Raw genomic sequence first — 13,197 nt, 5'->3', positions numbered from 1 at the left:
AACTTTACATTTATTTACATTAAACTTAATCTGCCATTTGAGTGCCCAGTTCCCCAATCTATCTAAATTGAACCCTAGAATTGTGTTTGGAACCGTATCTAATGCCTTGGCAAAATCAAAGCAGATCACATCCACTGCAAAACCCCGATCGATACTTCTACCTACTTGTTCGTAGAATGCAATAAAGTTAGATAGAATGTTCTTTTCAATTAATTCCTGAAAATTATTTCTTAATGACCTTTAAAATACTTTTTTTGCCACAGAAGTTAAAGGAACACCATAGTTGCCAAAATAGCTTAATGAAGCTGCTTTTATGTACAGATAATGCCTCCACAGTCTCACTGCTCAATTCTCTACCATTTAGTAGTTAAATCACATTTTTTTTTCTGTCAGTGCAGTCCTAGCCACACCTGCCCTGGCTGTGACTCAGCCTGCATGGAAAAAAATGCTCAATTTTCAATCAGATGTTAACTTACTTTAGAAGCTTTTATATCTTGCTCTGTAAATTTAATTTCAATCACATACAGGAGGCTCATTCAGGCTCTAACAAGCTATTAACATATATATATATATATATATATATATATATATTCTACATTAATCAGAATTTGTAATAAAGGGTGTGTAAACATTAGATCTCACTTTGCCGGAAGTGTTTAGAAAGGCTGTGTAAGTCACATGTGACTAGGGCTGCATAGACCGTGATTTAACTCCTAAATGGCATAGAATTAAGCAGTGAGACTGCAGGGGAATGATCTATGTACCAAAACCACTCCCTTAAGCTAAAGCTGTTTTGGTACATATAGTATCCCTTTTAACTGTTGGCTAGATACTAATCCTAATGGAGTTTCCGGAGCTGTAGCCTGGCTGATATTCTGCATTTACTGCAGCTTTATCATAATTATTATTGTCCTGCACCTCTTGCGGGTTGCAGGGGCATGATCTATACACGAAGACTGCTTCTTTTTTTGTGTATAAATCATGTTTTTGTGACTATAGAGTCCATTTAAGCGCACAGGTCTATAATTTCCAGGCAAGGATTTTGAACCCTTTTTGAATATGGGAACCATATCTGCCTTCCTCCAATCCTCCCGGTATAATTCCTGAAACAAAAGAATCCTGAATGATTAAAAACAGAGGTTCGTTAATTTTCACACTTGGCTCCTTAAAGCGGCACTGTCATGCCGAACTTACCTTTCCTCAATCTCTTCCTCTTCTCTCCCTCTCTCGGGATCTGTTCTTCTTTTCTTCCTGTCTTCTTTAGTTTTCTTTAAAATCATAAGACAAAGTAGGGACTCTTTGTCTTATGGAGGATTCCTCCGCTTGACCAGCTCAGACCAGCGGAGGAGCAAAGTGTGCTTCATTTCCGCTGGTCAGAGCAATTTTCCCATGATCCCTAGCTTTACTCCCTGTTCCCACAATGCTTCCTGTCAGTATTGCCGAACGTCCTGTCACTTAGACAGAACGCTGGCAAAACTGCCGAATTGCATCCTAACAGAATGAGCACTGTTTCTCCATTCATGTTAGGATGCAATTCGGTACTTTGTTTGTATCGGAATTTCATTCTAATGAATGAAACTCTGATCCTATTCATTGCCGCGGCTGCATCTTGCAGCAGCTTAGTAGATAACTCCCCAATTCCCACGGTATCAGGGAGCTATCTACTAAAAGGCTGAAAGACCTAAACTGGTCTTTCAGCCAACTTTACTAATACTAAGTAAAGATTACTTAGTATTAGTAAATAATATGCCCCTACTCGCTATACCGCGAGTAGGGGCATGTCTAGTAAGCAGTGAGCAGGCTGCTCACTGTAAAAAAAAAAAAAAAAAAAAAACCCTAATACACCCCCCCCTACTGTCCTCCCCCCCCCCCCTGGCCCCACCCCTGTGCAGTGGGTGGGGGCCCTAATAAAAAAATAAGGGGGGGGGGAACCTACTGTCCTCCCCCCCCCCCCGGCCCCCACCTCTGAGCGGTGGGTGGGGGCCCTAATAAAACAATAAGGGGGGGGACCTATTGTCCTCCCCCCGGCCCCCACCCCTGCGCGGTGGGTGGGGGCCCTAATAAAACAATAAAGGGGGGGGACCTACTGTCCTTCCCCCTCCCCTGGCCCCCACCCCTGAGCGGTGGGTGGGGGCCCTAATAAAACAATAAGGGGGGGGACCTACTGTCCTCCCCCCCTGGCCCCCACCCCTGAGCGGTGGGTGGGGGCCCTAATAAAACAATAAGGGGGGGACCTATTGTCCTCCCCCCGGCCCCCACCCCTGCGCGGAGGGTGGGGGCCCTAATAAAACAATAAAGGGGGGGGACCTACTGTCCTCCCCCCCTGGCCCCCACCCCTGAGCAGTGGGTGGGGGCCCTAATAAAACAATAAGGGGGGGGACCTATTGTCGCCCCCACCCCTGCGCGGTGGGTGGGGGCCCTAATAAAACAATAAAGGGGGGGAGACCTACTCCCCCCCCCCCCTGGCCCCCACCCCTGCGCGGTGGGTGGGGGCCCTAATAAAACAATTAGGGGGGGGATCTACTGTCCTCCTCCCTGGCCCCCACCCCTGCGCGGTGCGTGGGGGCCCTAAATAACCCCCCCCCCATCAAGGTGACTAGGGGTCCCAAGCCCCTAGTCACTTCCCCCCCCCCCCCCCCACCCAAAACATTCTATCCCCTACCTACCGCCCTCACCCTAAAAATAGTGAGGGGGGAATAAAATAACTAACCTGTAAAAAAGAAAAATTAAACTTACCATTTGACGTCTTCTTTTTTCTAAATTCTTCTTTCTTCGGCCCCCCAAAAGGCCAAATAAAAATCCATCATACCCGTCGCACTTAAAAAAAAAAAAAAAAAAAAAAAACGAGCGCAAACAAAAATTAATCCATGTTCACCCATGGAGGGCACGCCGCGTACTGAGCTCCGCAGGGCGGGTCAAGGCTTATAAAGCCTTGCCCCGCCCTGCAATTAGGCTTAGAACACACTGATTGGTTGGTTTAAGCCGCTTCTGTCTTTACATATTGCAAGGAGGGAGCTGCAGGCCGGTAGCTCCCTCCTTGTAATAAACTGAACGAACAAACTAACACTGATACTCAGTGTTAGTTTGTTTGTCTGATGTTTCTATTCATTCATTCGTCTGTCGAATGAATGAATGAATAGATGAAATTCCCATTCGCATGTCCAGGTGTTTCACTGGGCATGTGCGTGAATCTCACAGGCTATCTAGTGTGGGTAGATGACGTGTCCCACAGGGACTTCACCTACCCACACAAAGATGGCGGCGCCCTGAATAAAGATCGGGCAGAAAATAAAGAATTAAAAATAGGTAATGTGGGGGGCTTAGGGGCATTTGGGGTGACTAGGGGGTCGATTGGATGTAGTGGAGGCGGGAGGGGGGTTAAAAAAAAAACGGGATTCAGCATGACAGTGCCGCTTTAAGTACGTGTTTTGTTTACATTAATTTTCTTTAGATGTTGTAGCACTTTGTCTTGCGTAAACCAATAACCATTACTCTGCAGGCAATCATTTGCATATCTCTTACCATAGGATTCTCCTTAATATATATACTGAAGAAAAGTTATTTAAACTTTCTAAATTTTTCTGGACTAAAATACACTAATCTCTGATTTCAGTGTTCCTACACTTTTTTTTTTTTTTTAACCGGTATTTATGTAATTTAAAACGTTTTAGGGGGTTGTTTTTGCTCTTTTTATCAGTCACTTTCACATTCATTATAATCATCTTTTATATGTGATTCCTCTGATATGTCTGATTTTAAATGCATTCAATTCCCTTTTCTTTTTAATTTCTTGGTTTACCATCCCACTAGGGCCACATTGGTTTAAATGAGTGTGTGTGTGTGTGTGTGTGTATATATATACTTATTTATTTTTTGTGACGGACCGCCTGGCACCTCAACCTAGTAATCCTTGAGTACCATAAGCACCGCACCGGACACCATAACTACCGTGAACCCCACAAACCGCCGCAGCTTGGATGGGGTCTCATTGTCCTCCACCCAACCTGTACCCAAGACCAGGATCCAGCTTCCAGTGGGTAGACCTCTCCTAGTCCAGAGAGCAAACTAGTGTTGTAATCCAAGGAAGTATAGTGATACTATAGCAATCCCTAGACTGAATATAGCTGTCCAATCCCCCAAACATGAGCCTAGACTTCATGAAGGAGTAAAGCGTTCTGTTTATTGGCAGCCACAACTGGCCTTTTATGCAGGTCCCAAAGCAAGGGATTTCCGGTTACAGATTCCAGGGGCATTACCCACTGGACCTGAGATTAGACTACAGCAAAAACATACACATGATTACATTGGCTCTCAGGTCCAGGACACTCCCACACAAAACAAGATAATCCCTCCTCTGTGCCTAGGAGATAATTGAGTCAGGAACTGTACTAAACTCAATTATCTCCAGGCACAGAAAACACACATTTTACAATACCCTAAAAGTACCCCAAAAACACATGGAAAACCCACAAAAGTCACATGCCCCGATCTGTGGGGACCAACATATCCAAAAATCACCCAGTCTTTCGGGATTTCCATGGAAGTCCTAATTTGACCGACCGCACATGAGGCTCCTGCCCAAAACCGTTACAGAGAATCAGGGCTTGCGGTTGGTCTAGTTCGGTAGTTTAAAAACCGAACAAACTACTGAACATAGTCAATAGTCTTACCCTGGAGCTTGTTCTCCTCATCCAGACGAACGATTCCACCGAACAGTGCTCTTCTAAGTTGTATAGAACCGAATGCAGGTGATGATGGAAGTGCAGCGGTGTTCGTGAGTTTCCATGTCTGATTTTATGTCCAGGAACTCGACGACCAAACACCACTGTCCGTGTTCATGCGAACAAGATGGCCACCGCCTCGTGGTAGTTAATGCGAACAGCGGCCACCCAAACAGACAATTAGAACACTGCAGTTAGAATCGTTAATAGCTGTTAATAGGGTATAACAAGATCCCGGGTGATCTCTGGTTCGTGCGGCTGAGCCATAATCCCAATTGCACGAACAGAGCCTTTTTAAAGTATATTAGCCAAGGTCTATTGCAGGGGTCATAGTCCTGAGGCAAGAGGCTGGCCAGCAGGCCCCTCCAAGAACCCATGACGAGGTTCGGTGTCTGTGTGTTCTCATTCTCCAATGGAAGTCTGTTGGCACTCCACTAATATATAGATATAAAGTATTACTTGCCTGGGTGCAAATGTCCAACGTTGAAATATGTAGCATAAAAGGAAAAATAGGAACTATCCAATCAATAATTCATCAGTTCTGTGTACAAAATAATCAACGTTTCGACCCTTTAAGGGTCTTTTTCAAAATCACATATAGACCCTTTATATAGATCTATCTATATGATATGTATGTAATTACCCTTTCTAATATGCTTTTGAAGATATTTCATTTATACTCAGTGTTGTGTTTTTCTTTTGCGTTGGTGCTTATACAAGTTGTGACATTAAGGTGTCATTTAACAAGTTCAAAAACTTGATTCCCTTTACTGAACTACTAGTCCATCTATCCCAATTTATGTCCGGGTAATTAAAATCTCCAATAATGAACGTGCTACCCAGATTTGCAGATTTCCCAATTTGTTCTTCCTCATTAATATTAACATTAGGTGGTTTATAACCTATACCAACCAACAAATAATTTCCCTTCTTTTGTCCCAAGCAGATTGTCCCATGAAGCTTCCACATTTTTGTCATCACATTCCACCTGCTTAATATGTCTTTAATGCGTAGTTGGCATACAAGCATACCCCATCACCTTTCCTGAATATTCTAGCATTCCTAAATATTGTGTAACCTTTTAAGGTAACTGTCCAATTTAGGTGTCTCAATCCACCATGTTTCCATTATGCCTACAATGTTGTATTGCTTAGTCTATGCTATTGCCTCTAGTTCCCCCATTTTTGTTTAATAAATAAAATTCTCTATCTAAGAACAAGCATGAGTGAGTCTTGGCATGAGCACCCAGCTCCTGTAAACCCAAGTACTTCATTAAGCCTTCGTAATGCATGCAGTTTGAGAACATCCTCTTGGGGCTGTTTTAACCAATATTTTGCAGATCACATGTTTATATCTCATGTCAATGAGGTTAGCACTGACCAATATTAGTGTACTTTTTATATTCATCTGAAATAGTGTCTTTAAGTAGACTTGACGGTTTTGAAACTATGCATTGCGCTGTTCACTTGTGTATTTTATTTTTAAAACGTTTTCAGGTGAAGTAACTGCATTAAAGGAGCACTATAGTGCCAGGAAAACAAACTTGGTTTCCTGGCACTATAGTGTTATTAGGTCCCTCCCTCGCTCAGGGCCCCCTCCCTCTGGGCTGAAAGGGGTAAAACCCCTTCAGCCACTTACCTTAATCCAGCGCCGAGCTCCCTCAACGCTGGTAACTTCTCTTTCCCCTGCTGAAGTCCGCTCCGAATGCGCATGCCGGGCAAGAGCCACGCACGCATTCAAACCACCTATAGGAAAGCATTACTCCATGCTTTCCTATGGACGTCCAGCGTCATCTCACAGAAGTGCCTCTAGTGGATGTCAGGGAGACAGCCACTAGAGGCTGGATTAACCCTCAATGTAAATGTGGCGAAAGTAACCTCGCCACTTGTTCTTGGAGGCGCCGGTTTGCCAGCCTCCTGCCTCAGAACTATGGGCCATGCAAAAAAGCTCATAAAAGACCTTGTTCATGCCTTGTTTCTATCCTGTTCGGGAACCGAACAGACACATCAATCAGGGACCAACCGGGAGCTTGTTAACACCTATTAACGGTTCTCACCGCAGTTTTCTAATTTTTCGTCTGTGTGGCCGCAATTCCTATCGACAACCACGAGGTGCTGGCCATCTTGTTCGCATGAAGGCAGGCAGCGGTTTATGGGCATGAATCTCATGGACATAAAATCGGACACAGAAACTTCCGAAAACACCGCTGGACTTACATCATCGCCTGCGTTCGGTTCTATACAATTTAGAAGGGCACTGTTCTGTGAAATAGTTAATCTGAATGAGGGGAACAAGATCCAGGGTAAGAACATTTGACTATGTTTGGTAGTTTGTTCGTTTTCCAAACTACCGAACTAGACCGACTGCAAGCCCTGATTCTCTGGAACTGTTTTGGGCATGGGACCGTGCATGCGGTTGGTCAAAAATAAGACTTACGGGGGGGCGGAGCCGACCGCCAAACGGATCAGACGCGTCTAGTCTGAGCTCCAGCGCCTAGACTAAATTTTCGGAGCCAACTCGGTACCAACAGCACCCACTAATCCACAAAGGTGCCCAAACTGCCCACAAGCTACAGGCGAACACAAAGGTACCAGCAACGACCCAGCACGGTACCGGAGTAACCCGATCAAGGTTTAAGGCCTACCGGGCTTGAGCTGGGAAGAGACGGCCGCTCTCCCAGGTCTCCGAACGGCGGTTGGCTGCCTCCCCCCCCCCCCCTGGACCGGTGGGGGATATCCCGGTCCTCACCCAGTGGCCACGACGACAACAGGCCAGCCAAGACCCAGCAGCAGCCTCAATACCGCAAGCTGTGGCCTAAACACCTCAACTAAAATGGCGGACGCCACACGCGCCGAAGGCACCGAGAGAGCCTGCAACGATCCAGCGCCCACTACACAAAGCGCTCACAAGCTCAAGCCAGACCGTTACCCACAACAAACAGAGGGAAACTTACAGCAAAGTGCCCCGACAACACACAACCTCTGGGGCACGATCCGGAGCTCTGACCACAGCTCCAAGGCTGGCCCAAATCAAGCAAATCATGCGGAAAAGCCGGGGGCACAGCAAACCAGTACCCGCACCGCAAAGGATCACACAGAAGGCACGCAAGCGAACACCTCCATCCCAGACAAGCCGGGGAGCAGGTCTCCCACACAACGAGCCGCATACCACTTACAGAAGACCACACTTTATCCAGCATTGGAAGGGGGCAGAAAAATTCGCACCTCACGACCCGAGCCACAAGCCCCTCACACACGCAACAGCCGAGGGGTTCAACCCAAGCAACCGCGGACGACACAACGCCCCCCAGTAAATAGGGCCCAAACTCCTCCACGGACATACCACCGGGTATCCCCCAGAGTGACACTGGCCCGCACACCACTCACCGAACCTCGCTGTCATGGAACTGTGGGCCCAATATCCGGAACTTCGGACCGGTGGATCTCTCACACAAAGCCAGCGGTCTACACGCAACCCCAAAGGACCCACAGAGCAGGCGTTGGCTGACTGCGGTCCGAGAACTGAGATCTGAGAGTTCCACCCGAGTACGGGGGAAAGTTTCCAGTGCTGTGACAAGAACTCTCAGTCTGTAAATATATGCCGATTTGCTGTCTCCTTTTAAGCACTCTCACATTCTCTCAATGCTATAGTCCAAACTACTAGTATCTTTACTAATGTTAATGCTACTCCTAGCTTACCTTACCTGATAACAGCACAGCCTTAAGATGTCTAATAGTTTATTTTGTCATACAAGTAGGGTCCTAGGATCAGTCTCAGGGGACACCTCTCCAGATGAACATCATATTCAGCAATTTGTTTTATCATGTACTTTGAGCAGTTGAATTTATCTGTAAGGTTTAAACTATACCCAGCACTGTTTGTCTTGACTTGTTTGCGCACTGCATATTTCTGCCTCTAGTCTCGTGATATGGTTTCATGTATAAGCATAGTCTACAGTCTCTCCTCACTTATTCTTCCATGACATGTGCATCACGCTAATATATTCGAACCAAAAGCGAAGCAACTCAAGTTAAATTGTTTTAAGCAATATGAATAGCCTGACTGTTACCCTTCTTTGTTACACCTGACTTATTTCCTATTATATGTTTTTAAGTGTAAAGCTCTGAGTGAGGGAGCGTTGCCTACTCTCCGCATGCAATGCGCTCATAGGAATATTGGCTGATGTTTATGCCTAGGCACCTCTCCAAGCAAAGGCGATACAAAGCTAAGCATTGCTATACAACCTAGGTGTCACCTTACCTGACTCTGAATATAATTGATAAAGCTTGTTATTATTGATGGCCTAAGACGTGAAATCGTTATAACAAAACTGGTTTTCATGTTATTTACAAAAAAGTGCTCTCTTTATGCTAGTTATTTTAGATAAATCCCACTCTGTTGGATTAAATGTTTGGCTAAGCTTAAAAAATATAAAACTTGTGCGAATTATCACGCCACTGTGTAACCTATGTGAATCCTGAGATACGCTGTTGTGGCGACTGTTGAAATGTCTGTAACTTCCCGCACAACAAAAATAAAGAATTTAAAAAAAAAAAAAAAAAAATAAGACTTACAGGAAATTCCTGAACCCCTGAACTGATTGGGGTGATTTTTGTATATGTTGTCACCCAGATCAGGGCTATCTGGGTATGTAAATTTTGTGGGGGGTTTGTGTGTTTTAAGGTATTTGTGGGGTTTTATAAAAATGTGTGTTTTTGTGTCTGGAGATAATTGAGTTAATACAGTACTTGATTCAATTATCTCCCAGGCAGAGGGAAGGGATTGTATGATTATGTATGGGAGTGTCATGAACAACTTTGTCATTGGTCTGTAACTTTGTACTGTAGTCTTCCATCAGGTCCAGGTGAGAGTACCCCTTGCATGAAGACTTGCATATAAGGCCAGTTGTGACTACCATTAACCCCTTAAGGACACATGACGTGCCTGACACGTCATGATTCCCTTTTATTCCAGAAGTTTGGTCCTTAAGGGGTTAAATGAGTTCCTGCCTACCTACAACATAGTCTTATCTCATGTGTGGGGGAAACGGCTGTATCTGCTCTGGGGATTGCTATATCACGATATTCCCCTGGGCTATAATCACTAGCTCTACACTGCTATACCTACTATACTCTCTCGGAGGAGAGGTCTTCTCACTGGGAGATGGATCCAGGAGGTGATCCAGGGTGAGAAGGGACGTCAAGACCCCAGCCAAGCTGCGGCAGCTAAGGGGCTACAGAGCTTATGGTGTCCGGTGCAGTTCTTATGGTACTTGGCGACAGCTAGGAAAGAGCGATTGGCGGAGGCACCCAGTCGGGGTGCCAGGCAGTCCGTCACAGGAAACATAGCCGTTTCTCTGAAACTGCTATGTTTTCAGCTGCAGGGTTAAAACTAGAGGGACCTGGCACTCAGACCACTTCATTGAGCTGAAGTGGTCTGGGTGCCTGTAGTGGTCCTTTAAGATGAACAATATTTGCCTCCGAGTGTATGTTTTTGTTTGTCCTCCCACTCACCCCCTTTCATTCCAAATAATTACTTTTTGGAGTAATTTTCTTTTATTTGCAGCCCCCAATGAATCTGTGAAGGTCGATGAAAATGACAATGTGAAGGATAGCAATATGGATAATGAAGTTATCCGAACCTTATTAATTCATGAAATGAAATCTGCCACTGGGCCTGCTGCTACGTCACTCTCTAAAAGCGATTCAGGGAGTGACACTAGTGATTCTGAAGAAGAGAATCGTTCAAAGCCAGCACTGGTTCAGCAGAGTGCCAACATTGAGCAAGAAGAGGAGTCTGAGGCTATTGATCCAGTAATCCTGGTTGGTGGCCAACCACATACCTACAGCGAGGTCAGTCAAAACCCAGAACTTGTATCTTTCATGACTGATGAAGAAAGGGAAATCTATATCCAAGTAGGACAAAAAATGTTCCAATCAGCCTTCGAGTGAGATGCCGTTCATGTTTTGCTCCTATAGTGTGCACCTTGACATTTTCCCTTGGTTTGTTCTCTTTTTGGGTATTCTATAATTACTCAACCTACTTTGGTTAATGCTATTCTGCTTATAGTTTAATGCAATGAATTAAACTATGTATCATCCTAATGGCTGCTGTGTTATATTAATTTATTTCATGTTAGAAAAACTAAATTTTACTCACCGTAAATTATTTAGTATAGTCCAAGTGGCTGTGTGACTCGGCAGGACAGTATAACAGATCAGGCACTCTCCTTCCTTGCACATCCCACAGTTTTCTATTGAAGGTAATATGAACTGTCCTCTAAAAAGAGCATTCTTGTAGGATAAAAATGTAAAAATCCTATTCATTTTTTTTTTTCTTGTGCCTCTTACTTTCAGTGATCTGTTTTAGAAGTTCTTCCAGCGGTTTACCAAATCGAACAGGGCATTGTTTTAAGAGAAGGAAGGAATGGAAAGGACCTAGTGAATAAAAATACAAAGAAACAAGTCCTGCACTCAAACTCCCATTACTCCTGGGCGGCAGCAACGACCATAGTACACATCCGCACAAATTCATATAGTAAAAACCAAAGAGAAAAAATTACCTGCGCGCTTTCCACATCTACTATATGTATTTGTGCTGATGTGTACTATGGTCGTTGCTGCCGCCCAGGAGTAATGGGAGTTTGAGCGCAGGACTAGTTTCTTTGTATTTGTATTCACTTTTGTATCACACAGCCAGTTTGCAATGCTGCTGCCCATCCCATTAAGGGTTAATAAGCATGTAGGGATGTACATAAAACAAAAAAAATACCCCTTTCTGTCTCATTAGAGATATATATTTGCCAGAAGCTCAAGGAAGCAAGGCGAATGGATAGTTTAGGACCCACCTAAGAGGACTTCCTTGAAGTGGCAGGTGGGCATACCCTCTCATGGCCATTGGAGGTAACTAAAAACCTCAATTTGTTTAAAAATACATGGGGATGTGGAAAGAGCGCAGGTAGCTTTATTTTTCTTTACTTTTTACAATAAAGGTTTTTGTAGGTTTTCTTGAAGCCAGGAGCAAAAGGCTGGCACGATATTTTTTTTTTTTTTAATACAATTTTTTTTTTTTGTCCATTAAACATCTGGAAATTACAGTTCAACATGCTGGAATTGAGAGCAGTATATCGAAGCCTTGATTGCTTTCAAAACTTTGGTGTAGAACAAATGGGTTAAATTACAAGTGGACAACATAACCGCTTTGATATACAATAATCACCAAGGCGGAAGCAAAAGTTAATGCAAGAAACAAAACACAAGAAGGTCTCTCAGCTATCCCCCTTCCAGTGAAAGAAAACAAAGTAGTAGACTATCAGTGCAAGAACTATATAGACCCGGAAAAATGGAAACTAGACTCAAAGATATTCCAAGAAATATGCACAAAATGGGGAAAGCCGATAATAGACCTCATGACAAAAACAAGCAACTTCCCATCTTCTTTTCCAGGAGAAAAAGAAGGGGCAAGATGCACTATTTCAGAAAGGTAACTTCAACCCGAGTTACATATTTCCTTCCTTCCCTCTTATCCCAAGACTTCTGAGAAAATTCTGGAAGGAATGTGTGACGGTCATTGCCATTCTACCATACTGGCCCAGGAAGCTATGGTTCCCATTTCTTCTCCAATTATCCCAGGAAACTGCATGGGAAATTCCCCTCATTCGGAACATGCTGTCGCAAGGTCCGATCCATCACGATGATCCTACTTAACTTCAACTGAGGGCCTGAAAATTGAAAAGAACATCCTAATGTTAAAAGGTCTGTCTGATAAAGTGGTATTAACTATTCTAAAATCAAAAAAGAACAATACTTTTAATCTATACTATAAAATTTGGAAAGCCTTCTCGGATTGGACAAGCTGTATGGGGAAAGAAACATGTTTCGATTAACCTTCCAGATATGTTGTCATTTTTGCAGAAAGGCCTGGAAAAAGGTCTAAGGCAGGTTTCCCCAAACTCCGGCCCTCCAGATGTTGCTGAACTACAAATCCCATGATTCTATGAATGACAGACTGAGAATCATGGGAGTTGTAGTTCAGCAACATTTGGAGGGCTGGAGTTTGGGGAAGCCTGGTCTAATCTCCTGAAAAGCCCAAACATCAGTCATTTCAGCTATATCTAATATACAATGGGCCCTGGATCCCACTCTTATGCATTTCATGAGGGGTGTAATGCGTATCCAACCCTCCATAAAGAATTTTGATACTGGGATCAATGGATCTGCACAGTATGTCAAGCCCTCCATTTGAACCTATTGAATCCTCCCATATAGGATTCATATTGAAATGCATTTTATTGATGGCAATCAAGTCGGTTTGCAGAGCTTTGAACATACAGGCTTTATCTTCTTAATCTCCTTTCGCTTAATTCCTGAGAGAAAAAGTTCTTGCTGAAGGTAGTTTCAAGATTTCACCAAAATCAAGAAATTATTCTACCTTTTTTTTTTTTTTTTTAATCCCAAATCCATTATCTGAGGATAAT

General features: G+C 43.9%; 1 protein-coding gene across 1 annotated transcript in view; it reads left to right on the top strand.

The window, feature by feature from the left end:
- Nucleotides 1–10,698, top strand: part of LOC134615226 (general transcription factor IIE subunit 1-like) — a 32,397-nt gene extending 21,699 nt beyond the window's left edge. The window contains exons 5-6 of the mRNA XM_063459718.1: nt 9,569–9,585; nt 10,287–10,698. Of these exons, the coding sequence (XP_063315788.1) occupies nt 9,569–9,585; nt 10,287–10,672 (403 nt within the window). The 3' untranslated portion in view covers nt 10,673–10,698. The remainder of the gene's footprint in view (nt 1–9,568; nt 9,586–10,286) is intronic.
- Nucleotides 10,699–13,197: the final 2,499 nt, after the last annotated feature.

The sequence above is a fragment of the Pelobates fuscus genome, chromosome 6, assembly GCF_036172605.1.
Source record: "Pelobates fuscus isolate aPelFus1 chromosome 6, aPelFus1.pri, whole genome shotgun sequence".
Classification (NCBI taxonomy): Eukaryota; Metazoa; Chordata; class Amphibia; order Anura; family Pelobatidae; genus Pelobates; species Pelobates fuscus.
Note: the sequence above shows the minus strand (reverse complement) of the source record. Positions and strands in the feature narration are given on the sequence as shown.